Source organism: Acanthopagrus latus, chromosome 4, assembly GCF_904848185.1.
Source record: "Acanthopagrus latus isolate v.2019 chromosome 4, fAcaLat1.1, whole genome shotgun sequence".
Classification (NCBI taxonomy): domain Eukaryota; kingdom Metazoa; phylum Chordata; class Actinopteri; order Spariformes; family Sparidae; genus Acanthopagrus; species Acanthopagrus latus.
The window spans coordinates 28,555,951-28,574,168 of record NC_051042.1 but is presented as its reverse complement, the minus strand read 5'-3'; the positions used below and the strand labels follow the sequence as shown (position 1 = coordinate 28,574,168).

Genomic DNA, 18,218 nt, shown 5'->3' with positions numbered 1-18,218 from the left:
TGTGGACTCTGATAGCGGCAGCTGCAGTCTGATCAGAGGAATCTGAGGCTTCTGTTCACACAGCAGACCGACTGTGTCCTTCTGCAGGCGGACAGCCAAGAATTTACCTTCTATCTACAGGACCTCACTGCTCGACTGATGACGAGATTAATGCCACGGCAACAGTTTAAATTAAAATATAATATAAATATAAACCGATAAACACTGCTTATGAAAAAGCACGAACACCACAAGTATAAATTCCTCACATTTTACAACCAGTTTGGCAACAAAATCTGTGAAAAGACACCCAAAAAATGTTCAAAATTCAGTTTCTGCTGGTCGACTATTTTCTTCTTCACGGCACACTTCTTAAAAAAATAACTGTTTTTGATTTGAATCTAAAGACGGGCCATGCATCGAGTCACAGTGATGTTGCTAAAGCTTTTAGACATTTTATTTGTTTAAAATGATATCCAGTACAAAATGTATACAGTAATACCCTTAACGTTTTTGTCAGTTCCCCTGAATAAAATATTTTAATCTGTTCAGCTCATGCCGGATAACAGTATCTATAAGATACACTAGATTGTAATTTGCTCATACAATAGTTGATGACAAAGATATAGCAATAGTACCTTTGTAACAATAAAAACTATCAGCAATATTTTGGTGGACACACTTTCAATACAATAAAATGTACATACATTGTTCTGTAAAAGTTGCATTGCAATCTGCCCATATTTTTACAAGACTTTCAAATTCATGTATATCTTCTCGTTAGCTAAGAGACAAAATGTTGTGATACAAGTCTTTATACATCTATAAAAATGATGTGGTGGCAAACGGCAGCGTTGCAGAGACTCCATGTCAGCAGGCGGTCCTCCATGACGCTGCTGTAACAGATGTACAATGCACTTAGATTTGTTCTTTTTATTTTTTCTTTTCTTAAAACAAGGCAACTTCTCAAACTTTCGTAATAAATAATAAACCCTCTGCAATGTTACTGTACCTGTTGATATATCCAGTTCATATACACATATATATTTTCATAAACTTATACAAAATATGTTTAAAACTTTTTTTTTTTTCCTCATTTATGTACTAAAAAAAAAAAAAAAAAAAAAAAACCCAACAAAAAAGGTTAAGATGGTTGAATTGTGTTTGACACAGCGTTTTGTGGCGGGACCAACACAAACGTGACACAGTCTGCATGCACTGGTTTCCGTGGAAACACAGGTGTGATTCTTCCAGTTGATTGGTCGTGCCTCTCAGCTCCTTGGCTTTGACTTAAAATACCAAAAATAATAAAATCATAAATCGACGAGAACAGTGTAGCCTCCTGATCGTTCGCCCTCGCGGATTAAACAGGATCACAGCATCAGCCTCATGGATTGGTGGGACTCTCTGACACCGCCGCCGCCGCCTCCTCCGCCGGCGCCCCCGGGAGGGTCTTCCTGTGGGAACGTCACCTTATCTGGCGTGTAGTCATTCCGCTTTAGATCTGATGAGTAAGAAACAAGGAGGAAAGTCCACATTATGTAACAGATTCGCCATTTTATTCTAACTCGAGATTTTCTGATTTTTTAATCAGAGCACAAACACAGTGAAATAAACGAACACCAGTCAGAAATGTGTTCTGGTTCTTGTTCTTTGACTTTAATGTTTCCTCATACATCAGAGTGACAGTGCAAATGTGAGGCTGTTTTCACTCTTATCTGCTGAAGAGGGAAACTGTCTCCTTGTCAAAATTCATACAGATCCAGGATGCAAATAACCAGTGCGATGTGGTAACTTGAACGTCCTGTGCTCTGTTGTCAAGGGCGGACTTCACAGTGAAATGCAGATATTTTGTTTCCAGTGGTTCAACGACAATATTTGCGCATCTAAATATTCTTAGTAAGGGAGACGAACCTGAGGTGCTTTTAAGAAGAAATAACCTCTCATCAGAGTGCGTCTGTATGTCTGCCAGGTTGAAATATGAGGATGTATATAGGAGCCATATTTGTGATGCAAACTCTGCGGTGTACTAATCCTCACCAGGAAGTTTGAGTTTCCGACAGCAGGAGTTGCAGTGGTGCTTTGCTCGAAAGTTCCTAATGGCGTCATCCCCCAGGTTGGCAGGTCCAAATATCATATCGTAGGATCTGCAAGAGTCAAACAGCAGTCATTTACTGAAATATTATCAGAGAAATAGCTGGTAAATGAGGAAAATTCTTGTAAACTCTAAGGAAACTTTTTTTTATTTTAAACTGAGCAACAGTGAATTTAAGACCAAAAAGCAGCAAATCGCAGGTGAGAAGCTGAAACCAAGTTATGTTTGCACAAAAAAAATGACATACTTGATTAATCGATTGCCAAAATAGATGCTGATCGATCAACTAATCGTTCCTAGTTTCAGTTTTACATAATTCAGCCAGAGGAAGCTGAAAGAATACATTTAAAAAAGGTGAGTTACCCTTTCTCGCCGCTCTTAATGACTGATGGATCAGTCAGAATCTCCCCAACACCTTCAGAGAAACACAAAACGCCAACACATGATCTTTAATATCATGACATCATTACACCCTGCGCAGGAAGTCACTGGAGATAAAGGCCAGTCTACATGAGTAAGTGCCATTTAAATCTAAAAACAGGAAACTTCTCTTATATATATATATATATATATATATATATATATATGAGATATATATGAGACTGTGTGGTGACATGTCAGCGTCTTTTACCCTGCAGGTCGAGCACCAGCAGCTCTCCGCGGGTGTACTCGTAGGTCCAGTGGCTGAAGGCCAGCATGGTTTCCTCCAGCAGGTTAGTGGGGTTGATCTCCTCTCCGTTGTTGTTGTTGAACTTCCTGAACTCTCCGGTAATGCACTCCTCTATAGCAAACCACTGTCCGGCAGAGTGACAGTAGAGCAGAAACACCTCCAGAAACCTGAACACACAGAGGACTCAGGTTTCAGGTTAATGGCTCACAAGAGCAGAGAGTTCAACAAACAACATCCCACAAAATTCTCCTGGTCAGTTTTAGATTTTTTTTTTTTAGTCATGATGAGGCGTTAAAGATAAAGAAAGAACTGTGTATTAACAAAGTGATTCCAGCTTTCACGCAATTATGATGTTGAAAAAGGAAAAACAACTTCTTGACCAAATAATGTCATCAGTTTACAAATGTCTTGATCCTTGAATGACTCAACACTTGGGCAACTCTTTGAGTTAGACGACAAGATCGATACCACTCTCCTGACTGTCTGTCAGTTAGCTCAGCACAAGGAACAATGGCAACACAGAGGAATGTTCATTAGGTCGGGTGAAGGACGGCTTCATATTGACATTGATGTCCTGCCAAACCACCATGAGCTAAGCAAAACAGTCCAACAAGGAAACAAAAAAAAAAAAAAGAAAACTGAATGTGCTTACCTCGGTGAGTAAGGAATAGTCTTCGGCCTTATTTGGTTGAAGGCAAATGTCAGTTTCTGAGCAGCTCGTTGTTGCTGAATTTCCTGTAATAATGCAGGAAAACACAACTCATAACAGGTCTGACATTAATGTCCTACATTAGTGTAGGTGTGATATCACTACAATAAAGGTCACAAAAACAAACAGTAAAGTAATTTTGTGGGGTTTTTTCCAGGGATATGCATCACAGTAATTACTGCTGCGTCTAATGACTTAATAGCAAAAAGCTACGAGCAACTGCTGATTATTTGATTATTAAAAGGGGAATTCCAGTACATTTAAACACAGGCCTTATATTTACATGTAACCAAAAGTTTTGGAGTCTGTCCAGCAGATCGACTCATGCTGGCAGCCAAGAAATGTAATCCTTTGATGCAACGATGACAGTCAAAGTTGAGAGTGAGAAAACATGTTAAATAGTAAGATCTGTTGTTCGACCAGAAACTGAAGTCTCGTTCAAAGGGAAGTATCGCCAAGTTCTTGCTCAGCGATGACTTTGAAGATAAACTCCCGCTGGCAGACCTTCTAGATAAACTCCAAACTTCTCTTTCTAACTCTCTCCATCGCCGTCTTCTTGAAGCAGCCTCTCTGCAGAACGAGAACGAGACTTCTCCCTGAACGAGACTTGTGCTCCTGGTTACAAAAAGGAGCTTATTATTTAACAGAAAGGTCTCTCTGTAAAGAATCGTTTCTGTAAAGTTGTCAGACAGTTAAAAAATAAAAACCTCAGCCTGTCAGCGGCAAAGACAGACACTTCTAGTGGACGCAGTTTTCCACGGACCGATTCCATCCTGCAAACTGTACCTAACCTAACCTACTAAGCGCAGAGGAGATTCTGTGAAGCTCTACAGTGTAAATGGGTAAAATGTGACATTAAGAGTGAGTGTGTGTGTGTGTGTGTGTGTGTGTGTGTGTGTGTGTGTGTGTGTGTGTGTGTGTGTGTGTGTGTGTGTCCTCCTACCCTGAGACAAAGGTGTAGCACAGTGTCCTCCTTGTAGATGCTCTGCCAGGTTTGGACCACCTCAGGAAGGAAGGATTTGACTATATACAGATGTCCTGGCTTCAGGATGTCGTACTCTGACCACGTGCAGAGCACCTTGAGGGCCCGTCTGAGTCCACCGCCCATCTCCTCCTTGCTGAGAAACTCTATTTTGGCACAGAGGCCACGCTGGGCCCAGGAAGACATGCTGTTGTTGATGGTGTTGGGGGAGCTCTCCTCTAGACGGTACACAGTCACCGGCTCACCTGCGGGAGCACAGAGCAGCAGGTGAGCGTCAGAGAGGCTGATTAACACGGAGATGATTAGCTGACCTCTGTAACCTCCTCAGCTGTTTGCTTCTCAAAACAGAAACATGCTTTAAAGTCTTCTTTATACAGTTTTTATCCACCAGGAGACAGAAGGGCTTCTTATCTGTCTTTATAATGGCTTCCTCTATTAACTCTGTAGTATGGGTCTATTTAACATACTAGGCTTTTGACTCAAGTATATCAGAGAGTCAGACAGGAAATGTGAGGGCACACGGGGTGAAGGATTTGACAGAAAGAAGTGTCTCAGGTCTGGATCTGAGCCAAGAACACTGCATTTACAAGGCAATGATGATATTACTTGTTCAGTGTAACACTAAGACAGAGACGGTTTTTCTTCTAGGTGTGTCAGCGAGAGCCATCAAACTTGGTTCTTGTGTGTGTACAAAGTAATTATGTTACATAGTGTGACAACACTGTTGTTAAGATCGGGTTAGGCTGAGACACGCCTAGGGTTTTCGGAAAGATCATGGTTTTAGTTGGGGATCAATCTTTCAAGATATTTGGCGAGTTACCATCTAGAAATGACAGCTGACTGCGAAAGACTGTCTTTTTAAACAAGTTGTCTCTAACTTTGTTCAAGATCAAAGATCATAGTTTATTGTGGTACTGATAACTTTATTATGTTGGCAGATTTAACGATGATATTTAAAATTGCTTCATGGTGTTTTAAAATCATAATCACACTCAAAACTGGTTCCTGTATGATGCACTTGCTGCGAGTAAACAGTATAATCACAACTTTACACCACCATGATAAAAGCCAGAGAGACTCACATGACGCACAGGCATCTACACTTCAACACATTCATAGTAAAAACAATCAGACTGTAACAACAACGTAGCTGCCACTCATCAAAATCTTTCCAGGCAGTAGAACATTATTAATGAAGCCAACATAATAACAAGAAACAACACAACACAGAAGACAGCACAGACACTGTGCATTCATTGCCCGGACCTGACGGTGCAGAATCCAGCCGCAGGAGTGGTGCAATGAAAACAATGCACAAACCACATCTCTTATCTGGCTCTAAACTTCCTCATTTTCCAACTGTTTTCCAACTCTTGTTTCTAAGAAGTGTCTGCAGGGTGTTCACCTGACCGCACAGGTCTGAGAGTGTGCTGTGACCCAGACTTACCTCTCGGGGGCACGGGGGTGAAGGGGATACTCTGGGACAGCCTCATCAAGTTGTTGCGCTCCACAGCTATAAGAAGAAACACAAACACACATAAACAGATAAAGACAACCGAAGAAGAAGAGCGAACAGAATAAAGTCTACATTGATTTTGGAAATCCATGAAAACATGATAGTTATGCTCCATGTCTCACCTGAGTACTGGTAGTTTTCCATGGGTTTGAAAGGTGAGCCAATAGCTACGGAGAAAAAAAAAAAGGAGAGGCCTGTTCATGTTTTTGTAAAACTTAGTTTATGTTGTCGTTATAAACATGGCGGTGGTAATCAATCATCTGGTTTAATTAATTCAACAGAAATACTCTGAGCTGTTCCAGCATCCACCAGCAGAGGTCACTGATCTGCTTCACAACAACAGCACAAAAACAGCTGAAGCTGGATGCAGCTCTTTTATTTCCTGTTATTAGTCACTAAGTAAATAAAAGTATTTGTATTCATCCTCATGGATTTGTATTTGGAAGCTACATAAATAATTTGTTACTCACTGTTTAACTCAAAGTCAGAAGGACTAATAAAATAATACATCTAGATGATTTTACATGTATTTTAAGTTTCTTTGATCTACTTTTTTTCTCATAAATACCAACAACAAAGGTCCTTTTATCCAGGCCTATCGCTTATTATCATCCATTAATTTCTGTCTGTCAAACAAAATGCAGCAGCGGGGTGTAATCCAGAGTCAAAACATGGTCATGGTATTAAAAACCCTGATATTCGCTCAGTGAGCGCCGATTACTTACAGTCCTTTCTGGCTCCGAGGTGGGTGTGTCGTGGCGTGTAGAGAGAAACTGCGGCTGTAACCGCAGAAGAAGAAAAAGACAATTAAGCTTTCATCAGGAAAAAAGAGTAAACAAAATGTACAGCAGTATATGGTACAAGTTCACTCTCTGTTTCTGATGTGATCATTAAGTTACAGTTAAAAAACACTGCAAAATGGTTTACATGGGAGATCCCTGTTCTGATCGAATCAAATACAAACGTGAAAGTGAAAAACAGTAAAAGTCACTTTGAAAACTTTGATAACAGCGTCTGTGTAAATGCTGCTGGACTTGCAGATCAGGACAGAATGAGTGTGAACAAACTAAAGTACTACGGTGAAACTACACAGCTTACCGCTTAGTGTATCTTCTCCAGGGGCTCGTCTGAAAGGAGGAGATAACAGAGACACATCAGTTTTACATGCATGTGTGTTTGTGTATGTGTGTACATCATGTTAGCCAGTGGGACACTTACAGGCTGCTGGCTTGGGCTGATTTCACCTGAACTCTTTCCTGTTGAGGAAACACGAAGAAGTTGTTAAACAATGACAGAAAAAAAGCTACAGATGTGTGTTTTTTTTTGTTTGGTTTTTGCTTTAGACACACTTCTTACCAGTACTGCCGTCCTGGGGTCCTCGTGGATGAGGATGTCTTCAGCTGACACTCTGCTCCTGTCCTTCTTTGTCAGAGCTGCAAAAACACGAACGAATGATTACCATCTGTAACAGTGAAAGTGTAGGAAATATCACTGCTGCTGTTTGTTTCTGGGCTTTTTAATTTTTTTCCTTCTGGGCTTACTGGAGTCAGGATGGAGGAAAGCTGGCTTTCTGTCAAACTCTGTAAAACCAGCATAGGAGTTGACCGCTCTGATGTGACCGTGACTTTCAGCCTGAGCCTGTAGCCAGAATAACAGACAAAAAGAAAAGGGGGAACATTTGGTTAGTTTATATGTTTAATTTTAATAGGCTGAATCCTGAAACATGGCTGCTAGTGACAAGACTGTGTGTTGGAAGTTTGCTGCCTTTACAGAGTTAAATGGTTCAGAGGCACTTCAACTCTTGAGTTATAAACAGTGCCTCAACCAAAATCAGAGGAAATTATAACGTTTTGACAAAATACAATAATTGGTATTACTAATGTAGCAGCAGCATCACATAGAGATGGTAATGCATTTAATGAGTGAGGCCTTCCCGCAGTCACTTAATTCACAACACGATGTATCAGGATTTGTTCTGATTCGGCTCGACAGGTGACGGATTGATCAATTGCATCGTGTTGCAAGGTAAAGGAGAAACAACATCCTTCTAAAGTATTTACAAGATGGGAGAAAAATATGACCGAAACAGACACACACTGATCAAACACGCCAAGAAAACAAAACAAAAACAAACATGCGGGATGCCAGTATAATTGGCCTGTAGACAAACACACACACACACACACACACACACACACACACACACACACACACACACACACACACACACACACACACACACACACACACACACACACACACACACACACACACACACACCTGCGATCTGGCCTGTGCAGTCGGGCTTTGCTGTCTGCTGGAGGTTTCTTTGGGTGTGGAGTGCTGGAGGTCCAAACTGTCTTTATGTCCTAAAACAAAGAAAATGTTGTCAGTCCATATTGGGCTAATTAAAAAACTTCCCTTGCTGTTGGCACATTATTTTTTTTCCATGACTGCATCCTGTAAAAATATCCCACCAAAACAATCACAAATTATCATTTTTCTAGCATTTAGGATTTGATTTCTACTCCCATTGTGAAATCTAAGGTGATCATCGTGTAGCATTCAGAACAAGAATGCCTGGTGACAAGACAACCAGGTCACCTCAATTGTATAATAATCACAGTTCAAACATCTGATTCACCATCACCTCCACCTGCCAAATCAATCATCAATCATGGTTAATACTAAAATCCTCAACCAGTCAACCAATCATTCATGCTCCAGTCACATTAAATGTGTAAACCTCAGAACCACCCAGGAACAAAGAGTAAACCAGTCAGACAAGAGATCTAGACAGAGCAGAGAAAGAAAAGCAAAAAGCACCAGTTAAAGGTCTACTGGGACCCTGATCTGAAGATGGACAGGCCCCAGCACCCGGTAGACGCCGCCATCAATGTAAGCTCAGACTTAAACTCAAACCTCTCTTTGTGTTTGGCTCTCTTGCCGTGTTCCTCTTTTCGAGCGATACGCCCGACCCACTTTGACCCTGACAGCAGGACGCTAGAGGGGCAGATCGTCCCAACGTATTTTGTTCCCTGCTCCTTCGTCTGTGGGGTCTTCTGGGTGCCACAGCAGGGGCATGGGTGCAACCTGGCAGGTCGCTATCTCCATGGGTGTCACCCGGTGATGACTCAGCTTCAGGAGTCAGTGGGACGCCAGTGTCTGTGTTCTGTCTACTCAGAGAGCCTGATTTGTCCTCATCATCGCAGAACGCCTCGTTCACGTACCCCACACGAGCCTCCCTGTCTCCCTTCCCCCTTCCTAACCCCTTTGCATTCTCAGGCTTTGCAGCGTAAGCAGGCAAGCAGGCAGGCCGAGCAGAGCCCGAAGTCTTAGAGATGATAACAACAGTAGGATACACACACACACAGTTTTCATCATCCTCTTTTACCTCCTCATCAACAACAGACTCACTCTCAGTCTCATACTTACCCACAAATGCCCCAAATTCAACAGTGGTACTGTCTGGCTGGAGGGGCTGCTGGTAAAGCCCGGTGAGGGCGAGTTCTGGGTGGCTGGAGCCACTGGGCTGGGAAGGGGTGCTGCTGATGTGGAACTGAGCCCCAGGGGAGGGCACATTGGGCAGGCTGGATGGGGAGTCGGAAAGGCCCGGCTCTAATGGACGGGTCAGCTTACTCTGGGTGAGTGAGTGGCCTCGGAGACGCAGCTCCGGAGGGGAAATGGCCACAGCACTTTGGACAAAGGCACTGGGGCCAGTGCTACCTGAGGAGCCAGCCTCTGCAGCAAAGTGCCCGAGCCCAAACAACCCCCTCCTCTCTGGACTCAATGCTGGGTTCAGGCTAGGGTCCAGCCCCAGTCCTTCTGCAGGGCTGGGCCCGACTCTCCGGCTACCTTCTGTCCCAGCCCCTCCCCCTACACCAATCCCAAACAGAGAATCTGCAATGTTGACTCCTGCCTGGGGAAAAGAGGAGCCGTAGTAGGCCCCCACGCTGCGTTTGCCCATCATGGACGATTTAGAGTGGGGGCCAGTGTCTGGTGCCACAGGGCCGATGCTGGGGACCACGTTCTTAGACAGGCTGAGCTCCCTGGTGATCTGATTGTGGACCTTGCTGGCCTCTGAAGCCCTCTGAGCAGTGAGGGTCTTTAGAGTGTCCACAGTCAGAGCAGAGAGGTCCTGCAGGTGACCGATCTGAGAGTCCAGCGTGTGCAAAGAGCGTTTTATAAAGTTGACCTTGTTCCCGACTTCTCTTAGCTGCATACACATGGTCTCAACCCTGCAAAGGACAAAGAGTAACTTCAGTTAGCCCATGTAAACAGCATTTAAAATACTTAAAAAAGACATTTGAAAACCCATTTTATGGGGGAACAAGTGCGTTCAGCACATTTGCTACACCTTACGCACAATATGTTTTGATGACAGTGACAGCAAACCAAAACTTTAGCTCCTTTACAAGAAAGCGCCACAGAAGTCCAATAACAGTCTCACCTTTCTGAGGTAAGACGTATGCGCTCTTCACTCCCCGAATGAAACTGATCATCCTTTTCATGAAAATACGTCTCCACACACTGCTCCTCAAAATCGTGAAGCTTCTTTTGGTCCTCCTCTGTGAGAAACAGCTCTGGAAATAAAGAAAGAACGGTTTACTGTTGGAGATCTTCTTTAACTTGCCAAATGTTCTTTGTTTTGTACACAAAATGTCCTTTAGGAAAATGGCATCAGGCATTAATCAGTGGCAAAATGCCTTCAACTGTGTGCTCGTACTTGGTCCGTAGGTATTCTCCTTCTTCCTCTTCCTACACATACAGAAGAGGGAGTAGATATGGCAGAGCAGGATGAAGGGCGGTGGGAGGACAGGCTTCTCATGGTAGGCCATAATGAAGTGGTAACGCTGGTACTTCCACACCAGATTAGAAATGGACTTTACTTGCAAATACACATTGCTGGAAAACAGAGAGTATAGAAATTATACTGTGGAGAACTTGGCTAATGAGCACACACACATTATTTCTGGAAACACAGCTGGATTAAGCAGTGACATGTTGGGCACTTACTTGAAGAAGGCGATGAGGAGGTTGACCATTAGGATATACTGTACAAAGAGGTAGACTGCTTGTAGCAGAGGAGTCAGCCACACTCCCGCCGCACACAGGGTCTTTACTGAGCTCTCACTGTTGTTGGCACACACTGTGAAGAGGAGGAGCTTTTTAGGATACACACATGTGCACACATACATCCTCCGAATATAAAAGGTATACAGTCTCAACACATCTGGGTCTTGATCTTTAACTAGTCTAAAACTAATGTTCTGCCCTGTGAGGGTCCAAATCGGATGCATACTGCGATAACAGAGAAGGATCATACTGCTTTGAAAATGCCTTGAAATATTAGATATTTTAATATAAAATCCTGCTCAGATTGTATTTATTTCTATGTATTCAATGTGATGTTTAAACAAACAGCAGTTGAATTCTACATTACAGCTTGATAATAACAAGGTAACTGGAGTACTATTTCAATGATGAAGGTAATAGGTAATGCCATGTAATTACCAGATGTCCTCTGGGCTTTTCATTATATGGTTTAATCTAATATATTACCATGAAAGGAACTGTTTCCAGATAACAAGTGACGGCATTTAACACAGAATTTCTTCCAGTATTACCTTGAAACCAGAAGCAATGTTTGAAACATAAGGAAAAATTCATTCTAGCATTACAATTATTCAATTATCAATTTTTTCTTCCAAGAATTTTCATGTGATTTGGAAGGAATTAAATTGATAATAGCCTGTCATATTGTAAAAACATGAGCTTATATTACTTAATTTTTTCAGAGGAATAGTAATTGATTATTCAAAATCGAACCTTTAGTGTTCCAATTTTTTTTCCATTTATTCTTTTACCATTTCTACAAACCTCTGACTATCCATCACCTCCTTATTTACTATGAAGGTCACGTTAACAGTCATAAACCATGTGAAAATTTCCAACTGTGGGTGAGAAGTTGGTACGGCCCACTTTGGTTATGTGGCACAGCCAACCGACTCAAGCGATCAACACTCAATACTGCATTTCATCCAGACCATTTGTCACTGAATCGAGGCAGTCGATGATGTGGTGAAGCAAAAGGCACTGCCCTGCCTAAAGAGACCGGCGTTGGCTGCGCATGTCGTGTGAGGAGGCTGTGAGGGGGAGCAATGATTATTCCGTCGTGGGTTTGATTTCCAGTGCATGTTTTGAGTGACAATCAGCCTACATGCCGTGGTGAGAAGCTTTGAATAAAACTGCTCTTACCCTCGTAATCTCCCCTACCATCCTCATCGTCCTTACCATCGATTTCATAGGCATACACTTCCCCGTACATCATCCAGTACGGCTGGAAGACCACATCTTTGGCCAGCGTCCAGCTGGGCTCCTCATGTGGGTACAGAATGGCTTTCCTGGGTACGCCATAGCTCAGCAGGACAATAGCCATTATTACTACAATATAAAACATGTTGGCCACCTGAAAGAGGGACACACCGAATGAAAAACATGTAATTGATGATATCATCACTACTTGAAACAATATTTGCCTTATAAAGTTTCTATAGTGCACACACGTCTACTCTGGCGATCAAACATCAGCACTACGTCATTAATTTTGCTTGAGATGGCCAGACTGATACGACTCGAATATCTGTACACTGAATGAAGAGCTAAAGGTAGCAGCCAGTCAAGATAAAGTCTGAGAACAGGGGATATGGCTAACCTGAAACAATAGTCAGCATTGCTGTTTAGACTTAGCAAAGAAATGTTTGCCTCATATAACATGTAACATTTTTTTAGAGTTGCTGGGGTTAGCAGATTTTATTAGCTTTGGGCAGAGCCAGGCTAGCCATTTCTGCCTGCTTCCAGTCTTCAGGTTAAACCAAGCTAAGCTAAGCTGAGCTGAGGTGCCCTGAAGTGCAAATCACAATGGCAAATCAGAAAAACACAACAAAACAGAAAACACAATGACATTAACCACACAGGAAATGGTAGGTACCCTCAGGCGACATGAATTGTCGCTGATTGGTCTGCTCTGTTCTTTGAACCGGCGGTGTTCATGTTTTGAAAACTTGTAAACCATGTCCTTCCGGTTCAAAGGCATTGAGGGTACCTACCTTTTCCGGTTTGGTTAATGTTGCTGTGTTTTTTGATTTGTTGTTGTGTTTTCTGATTTGCCGTTGTGATTAGCACTTAAGAGCCACCGTACAAGCCTCATACTACAGGGCAAGAAAGTACATTTCAAACATGAACTAACAACTACTTTCAAATAATTCAATCTTTTAACATGACTGTCAGATCATTTCACTCAATATGCTTTTGGAAGTAATCTATCTCTCAAAAATGATAAAAAATACTATGTTTAAACTACGACGTGGAGCTGCTCTAACACTGATGTGGCTGCTCAGCTAACGTAGTGGGTTACAATACCTGAAAACATCACGTAGTTGATTAATGCTGTTTAAATGTGAATTCAAACTGATTAAATAAAAACATAAAAAAACGTGATAACTCTCACAGTGTGTTTAAACCACTTGCTAAAAAGCTACCAACACAAAGGCTGCATACTGTCATGGCCTTATGTATCAATGATCATTGTTAAACATCTTTTTTCAGTTTTGTGGAGATCTAAGAGCACCATCAGAAAAAAAAACATGGAAGAAAGAGTAATGACAGTCTTTAAACGGTAAACAAAAATACTGATATCTGCTTGCTTACATCATCCAGTGGTGCCTCTCTCATAGAACTCACCATTTTAGCGATCATCATGACGTACGGTCCAGCTTGCTGGTTCACAGCCAGGATATCCATGAGTCGCACGTACCAGAAGATGATATTGAGACAATACACCGTCCTCCCGGGGACAAAGGCTTCTCCTCCAGCCAACCTCAGGCCGAAGCCAATAAAGAAGGTCACGATGGCCAGAAAGTCGGACAAATTGAAATAGTCACTGAACCACACCTTTATCTTCTGGCTTATTTTGCCTGCTTCAGACATAAACATCTAGAAAAAAAGAAAGGATGAAGAAGAACAACATGAAATAATGATCGGGGGATGAACTAAGTACTAGGACTAAACAAAGATAGTCTTTGTCATCATTTTTAAATGTCTTAAAATACTTCAGTCCCACATACCTCTCGAATTTTCTCAATGGCAGAGGTGAATATGTAGAGGATGACCACCCACTCTTGAGGAGAAGGCCATTCAGGCATTTTCACCAGGACCACATACGAGTAGAACATCAAGAAGCCCAGGTAGAAGAGCTGACAGTCGGAGACACAACAATAACACTCTTTAACAACCCTGAAATATCATATAAAATGCTTATTCAAAGTATAAATTTCTTTAACAACACAAATGTGAGCCACTTAGATACACAGTATGTAAGATATGTTGGACGTAGATGTTAACTGTCCCGTGTTCCTCTCTCTGAAATATTTTGAGACAAGGTCAGTTGAGGCCCTCTGGAGGGGCAGAATCACATCGTGGCACTTTAAGTCAGGAGCAAATAGTCTTGACGGAGGCCTCAGAGGTCTCAGAGCTCAGCTGGCGGTTAGCTGTGTGGATGGGGGCCGTGTGAGAGAGGAGAAACTTCAGCTTCTGAGTCTCAAGTGAAATTCACAGTTCCTGACAAAGCCTGCTCTGACAAGGGAGGGATGAGGTGAATTATGTAAGAAACACAGATGGGGATTTTATAACAGAGTCCTCATTTTAAAGCTGCAATAATCAGTTCCTTTATAGTAACACTGAAGAACACTTCTAAATGTAAATTAAGTTTGGACAAAAGAGCCCCTGTGTGTGTGTGAAGCACAGGTCAACCATCCTGCAGACTGTGGGAAAGTTTGTAAATTGTCCATAGAGACAGGCAATTTACACGTGTGCACGCACCCGAAAATGTCTCTGGAGCAACTTTGATCTATGCTTTCAAAAACAGCTGAACCTTGACATGCAAGGTGTGGACTCTTGGAAAATCAGCCATTAAACTCTCCGGTTTGATGGGTCAGTCATTGTTAGGTGCTGCACTGGATGTACTGGAGCTGGTTCTGCAGATGTAGATAAGCCCGGGGCATGGGCTACATTACACAGACTGGCAGTTTCAGTGATGCTATCAGCTCCACTCAGTCTTGATTAGCCTGAAAAACAGCCCTGTCCCTGCAAATAAAACCCTCAGTGATGACTCCCAGGCTCCTGAGAACCAGCCTCAGGCTTGTGTATATACATAAACATAAGAGCAAGTAAGAAAAGATGAATGATAATCCCATCACTGAGTGTGTATTAAAGAAAATGTGCAGAAAACAAGCTGTAAATGCAACTTGCTGCCTCTTTTTTGAAAAATCTGTTGCCTTTAAATTCGTAATTTGCAAGCGACCCACAGGCCAGAAAAAAAAAAAAAAAAAAAACTTCCCACAAATAATTCCTGAGTCCAGACTGATATTTGCTGTGGATTGGGAAACTGGTGTATGATTGCGTTCCCTGAGCTTTCCTGTGGGCGGTGCTGTGGGAATATATGTCTCTTCCATTCTTCCTGACTCACTACTTTTTACATTCCCTCTCCTATTTGTGGTATTAATAGACTATCAATCACAGCCGGGTATCGTGTCAGCCCAACCCGGTGAAGACAGAAATAAGCATTAAGCAAAGCTTAGTGCTGATCTTTATTCTAAACATCACCAATTGCCACATCTCAAATAGCTCCTTTAGACCAAATTGTTCCAGGAACTACTATATACTTAGCTTATCGTTCATCCCTCTCTCAGCTCTTCTTTTAACAACATAAATTAAGCTGTGGTTCCGTCTCCAGTGATTAGGACCATTGGAGGAACTTTTTCTGTGTTTTCACTGGAGGGACCAGGGTCCAAATAAAGGTTCAGGGACATTTTACTCCAAAAAGTCCCTGTTGGGGGTAATACTCTCCAAAAGATCACAAACTTTGTCCACAGATGGCTCCTGTATTTCCAGCACTAATAACTCATGACTAGTTGAGTACTCACAGAATTGTATTTCAGACACTTTAAAAAAAAAAAAAAGAAGACGTTTTTTGTTCATTGTGCTTCGTCACATCGACATGATGGAGTTGACTGAGGAAAGCATGGAAACATATGCTTTCCTCTGGACAACACACATAACAGCTTTTTGTTCGCAAGTTTTTTGTTGTATTGGTGAGCACTAAAACAAACTGTCTTCTTCATACATCATATTTGCCTAATCTTCACTGGGTGGAAATGCAAACAACAACAACAGGAACCTTTTACTCCCTTAAAAAGTAGTTCCTGGGAGTAAAAGCTCCTGGTGCTCTGGGTGGAAACACATCTTTTGTTTTTGACCTGGATAAACAACAAGAAACAACCACACCTAGTTCTAATATTGATACTCCCAATGATTCCTTTTTTTGTGAGCCATGTTGTTGCAGCACTGGGGTTTTAAGTTTAAGTGACATTCAGCACTGCAAACTCCACTAATACTTTAAGAAATACATCCTGAACGGGAACATTGTGACACCAGGGATGATCTTACAGAAAATATATGTATTCCCATAAAAAAGGTTCTTGGTCCTCTGGGAAAGTTCCTGTGGTGGAAACGCCCTGTAAACAGTAACATTAAGAGCACATTTGTATCTCTGCAGGGTGGTTGGTGTAAATCTTCTTTTCAGTGCAAAAACATAAACAATGCGTGTTTGACGACTGTTCCTGGCTTGCAAAACCATCTCCTTGTAGATCCTGTTACCCAGAATCCTGCCCAGATAAACCACCATATAATAGATGGTTGGATGGATGAGCAGATGAGCAGATGACCGTATGCGTGTGTATGTTCTCTTCTGTAATCTCCCTACCGTGTTGGACCAGAACTTGACAATGGGAGCGTGGTAGAAGGCATAAATTTTCCTGGTTAAGGGCAGCTTCCTGGAGCGAATGTGCATCTCCATGTCGCTCTTTGCTTCTACGTGGTCGTGGGATCTGGCCTCTTTGAATACATCCTGCAGAGAGGTTAAAAAGGCCCAAATTAGACAGCAGCAAGCCACAGTGAGGAGAGAAAATAGAGACAGACAGAGAGAGAGAGAGAGAGAACGCAAAGTCAAAAAACAGAATGTGAGCGACAGAAAGTAAGCAAATAAATGACTGAATCAAAACAAAACAAACAAAAGAGGAATTTCAGGCCAAAAGTGCAAAAAAGTCTTAATCAAAATATTTTTTCTGTATGTTTCAGGCTATTCTTCTTATACAACAGACACGTTCACCAATTAACATCATTTATTTAAAAATAGCTGTGATGAATTTGGATATGGCTTTTAAAATGATTCATTTTAATGCAGGACTGTCAGATGACTTCAAAGTAAATGAGAGATCATATTTTACCATATTTTCAAAAGAGAAAAAGGAAACAAAGCAACTGGATAAAAAAAAAAAACATCCAACCAGAACATCTTAGCAAGTCTAACCATTTGGATGTCTTCAGCTATGTTCTGGAAGTTGTGTTCACTGTCCTCCATGGTCATCTGGTGGTCGTCCTGGCTCTGAGGGATGTGGGCCATCTCTGCCTTGGATTTGTACTCCAACAGTAGGATGGCAGGAGGCACCAACATACTCAGAATCACCTAGAGACAAAAAACACACGCATGTGGGTGGATGCTGCTATGTATGTTTACAAAGTACTTTGAATTACAAACACACGCACACACACACACTTATGAATCCAAAGCGCTTTATTGCCCAAGTTTTGTGGCTTCTTGCCAATTTAAATATGTTTTTGTTTTTATCAATTTTCCTTGATGGTAACAGAAATAGTATAATAAAGGCTGAAGGTTCATTAATGCTCAACGTTAGATATGCATATGGAAGGAGCCTTCTGTCCATACTCCATGTTCATTTTGTCCGCATTTCTGCACATATTCTGAAAGCTTACGAATATGGGCCAACCGAGCAGTACCTCTGGTAGTCATGGGGGGGCAGTGTAGGGGTGTTGCTAATAGTTAAAGCATGATACGGCCGCAGTACAGGAGGAAGAAGTTTTAAAAATTGTCGAACTTTTTGAAGAGAGGTAATGAGAGCTGGTTAGAAGTTTACAACATCTGTACAATGTTGGTTTGCCCCAGTACAGAGACGACAGCTACAACAGAACAGCTGTGAGAAGACTGGACGGGAGGTCTGAGCGAGACCAATTTAATAATCCGAGCACGACAGGCAGTCAATTAAGGGGACTTTGTATCCTGGTACCATTTGACATCTAACCAATACAAGTCGCTCCCATACAAGTGTTTGCTTTTGGCCCTACGAGGGA

The 18,218-nt window shown here is 42.0% G+C and overlaps 1 protein-coding gene across 3 annotated transcripts in view; it reads right to left on the bottom strand.

Moving 5' to 3' along the window:
- Nucleotides 1-409: 409 nt before the first annotated feature.
- trpm7 (transient receptor potential cation channel, subfamily M, member 7) overlaps nt 410-18,218 on the bottom strand; it is a 39,998-nt gene continuing 22,189 nt past the window's right edge. For 2 of the 3 annotated variants that reach the window (XM_037095028.1, XM_037095026.1), the window contains exons 18-40: nt 17,380-17,535; nt 16,774-16,917; nt 14,078-14,206; nt 13,695-13,946; nt 12,246-12,420; nt 10,968-11,100; nt 10,678-10,856; nt 10,402-10,534; nt 9,387-10,189; nt 8,232-8,320; nt 7,493-7,589; nt 7,308-7,384; nt 7,170-7,207; nt 7,050-7,078; nt 6,677-6,730; nt 6,074-6,118; nt 5,883-5,948; nt 4,397-4,680; nt 3,397-3,479; nt 2,706-2,911; nt 2,438-2,489; nt 2,020-2,126; nt 410-1,483 (exon numbers count right to left, since the gene is read on the bottom strand). In XM_037095028.1, the coding sequence (XP_036950923.1) occupies nt 1,353-1,483; nt 2,020-2,126; nt 2,438-2,489; nt 2,706-2,911; nt 3,397-3,479; nt 4,397-4,680; nt 5,883-5,948; nt 6,074-6,118; nt 6,677-6,730; nt 7,050-7,078; nt 7,170-7,207; nt 7,308-7,384; nt 7,493-7,589; nt 8,232-8,320; nt 9,387-10,189; nt 10,402-10,534; nt 10,678-10,856; nt 10,968-11,100; nt 12,246-12,420; nt 13,695-13,946; nt 14,078-14,206; nt 16,774-16,917; nt 17,380-17,535 (3,462 nt within the window). In that variant the 3' untranslated portion in view covers nt 410-1,352. Of the gene's footprint in view, nt 1,484-2,019; nt 2,127-2,437; nt 2,490-2,705; nt 2,912-3,396; nt 3,480-4,396; nt 4,681-5,882; nt 5,949-6,073; nt 6,119-6,676; nt 6,731-7,049; nt 7,079-7,169; nt 7,208-7,307; nt 7,385-7,492; nt 7,590-8,231; nt 8,321-9,386; nt 10,190-10,401; nt 10,535-10,677; nt 10,857-10,967; nt 11,101-12,245; nt 12,421-13,694; nt 13,947-14,077; nt 14,207-16,773; nt 16,918-17,379; nt 17,536-18,218 lie in introns of those variants that run through there. The other variant, XM_037095029.1, reaches the window with a different exon arrangement.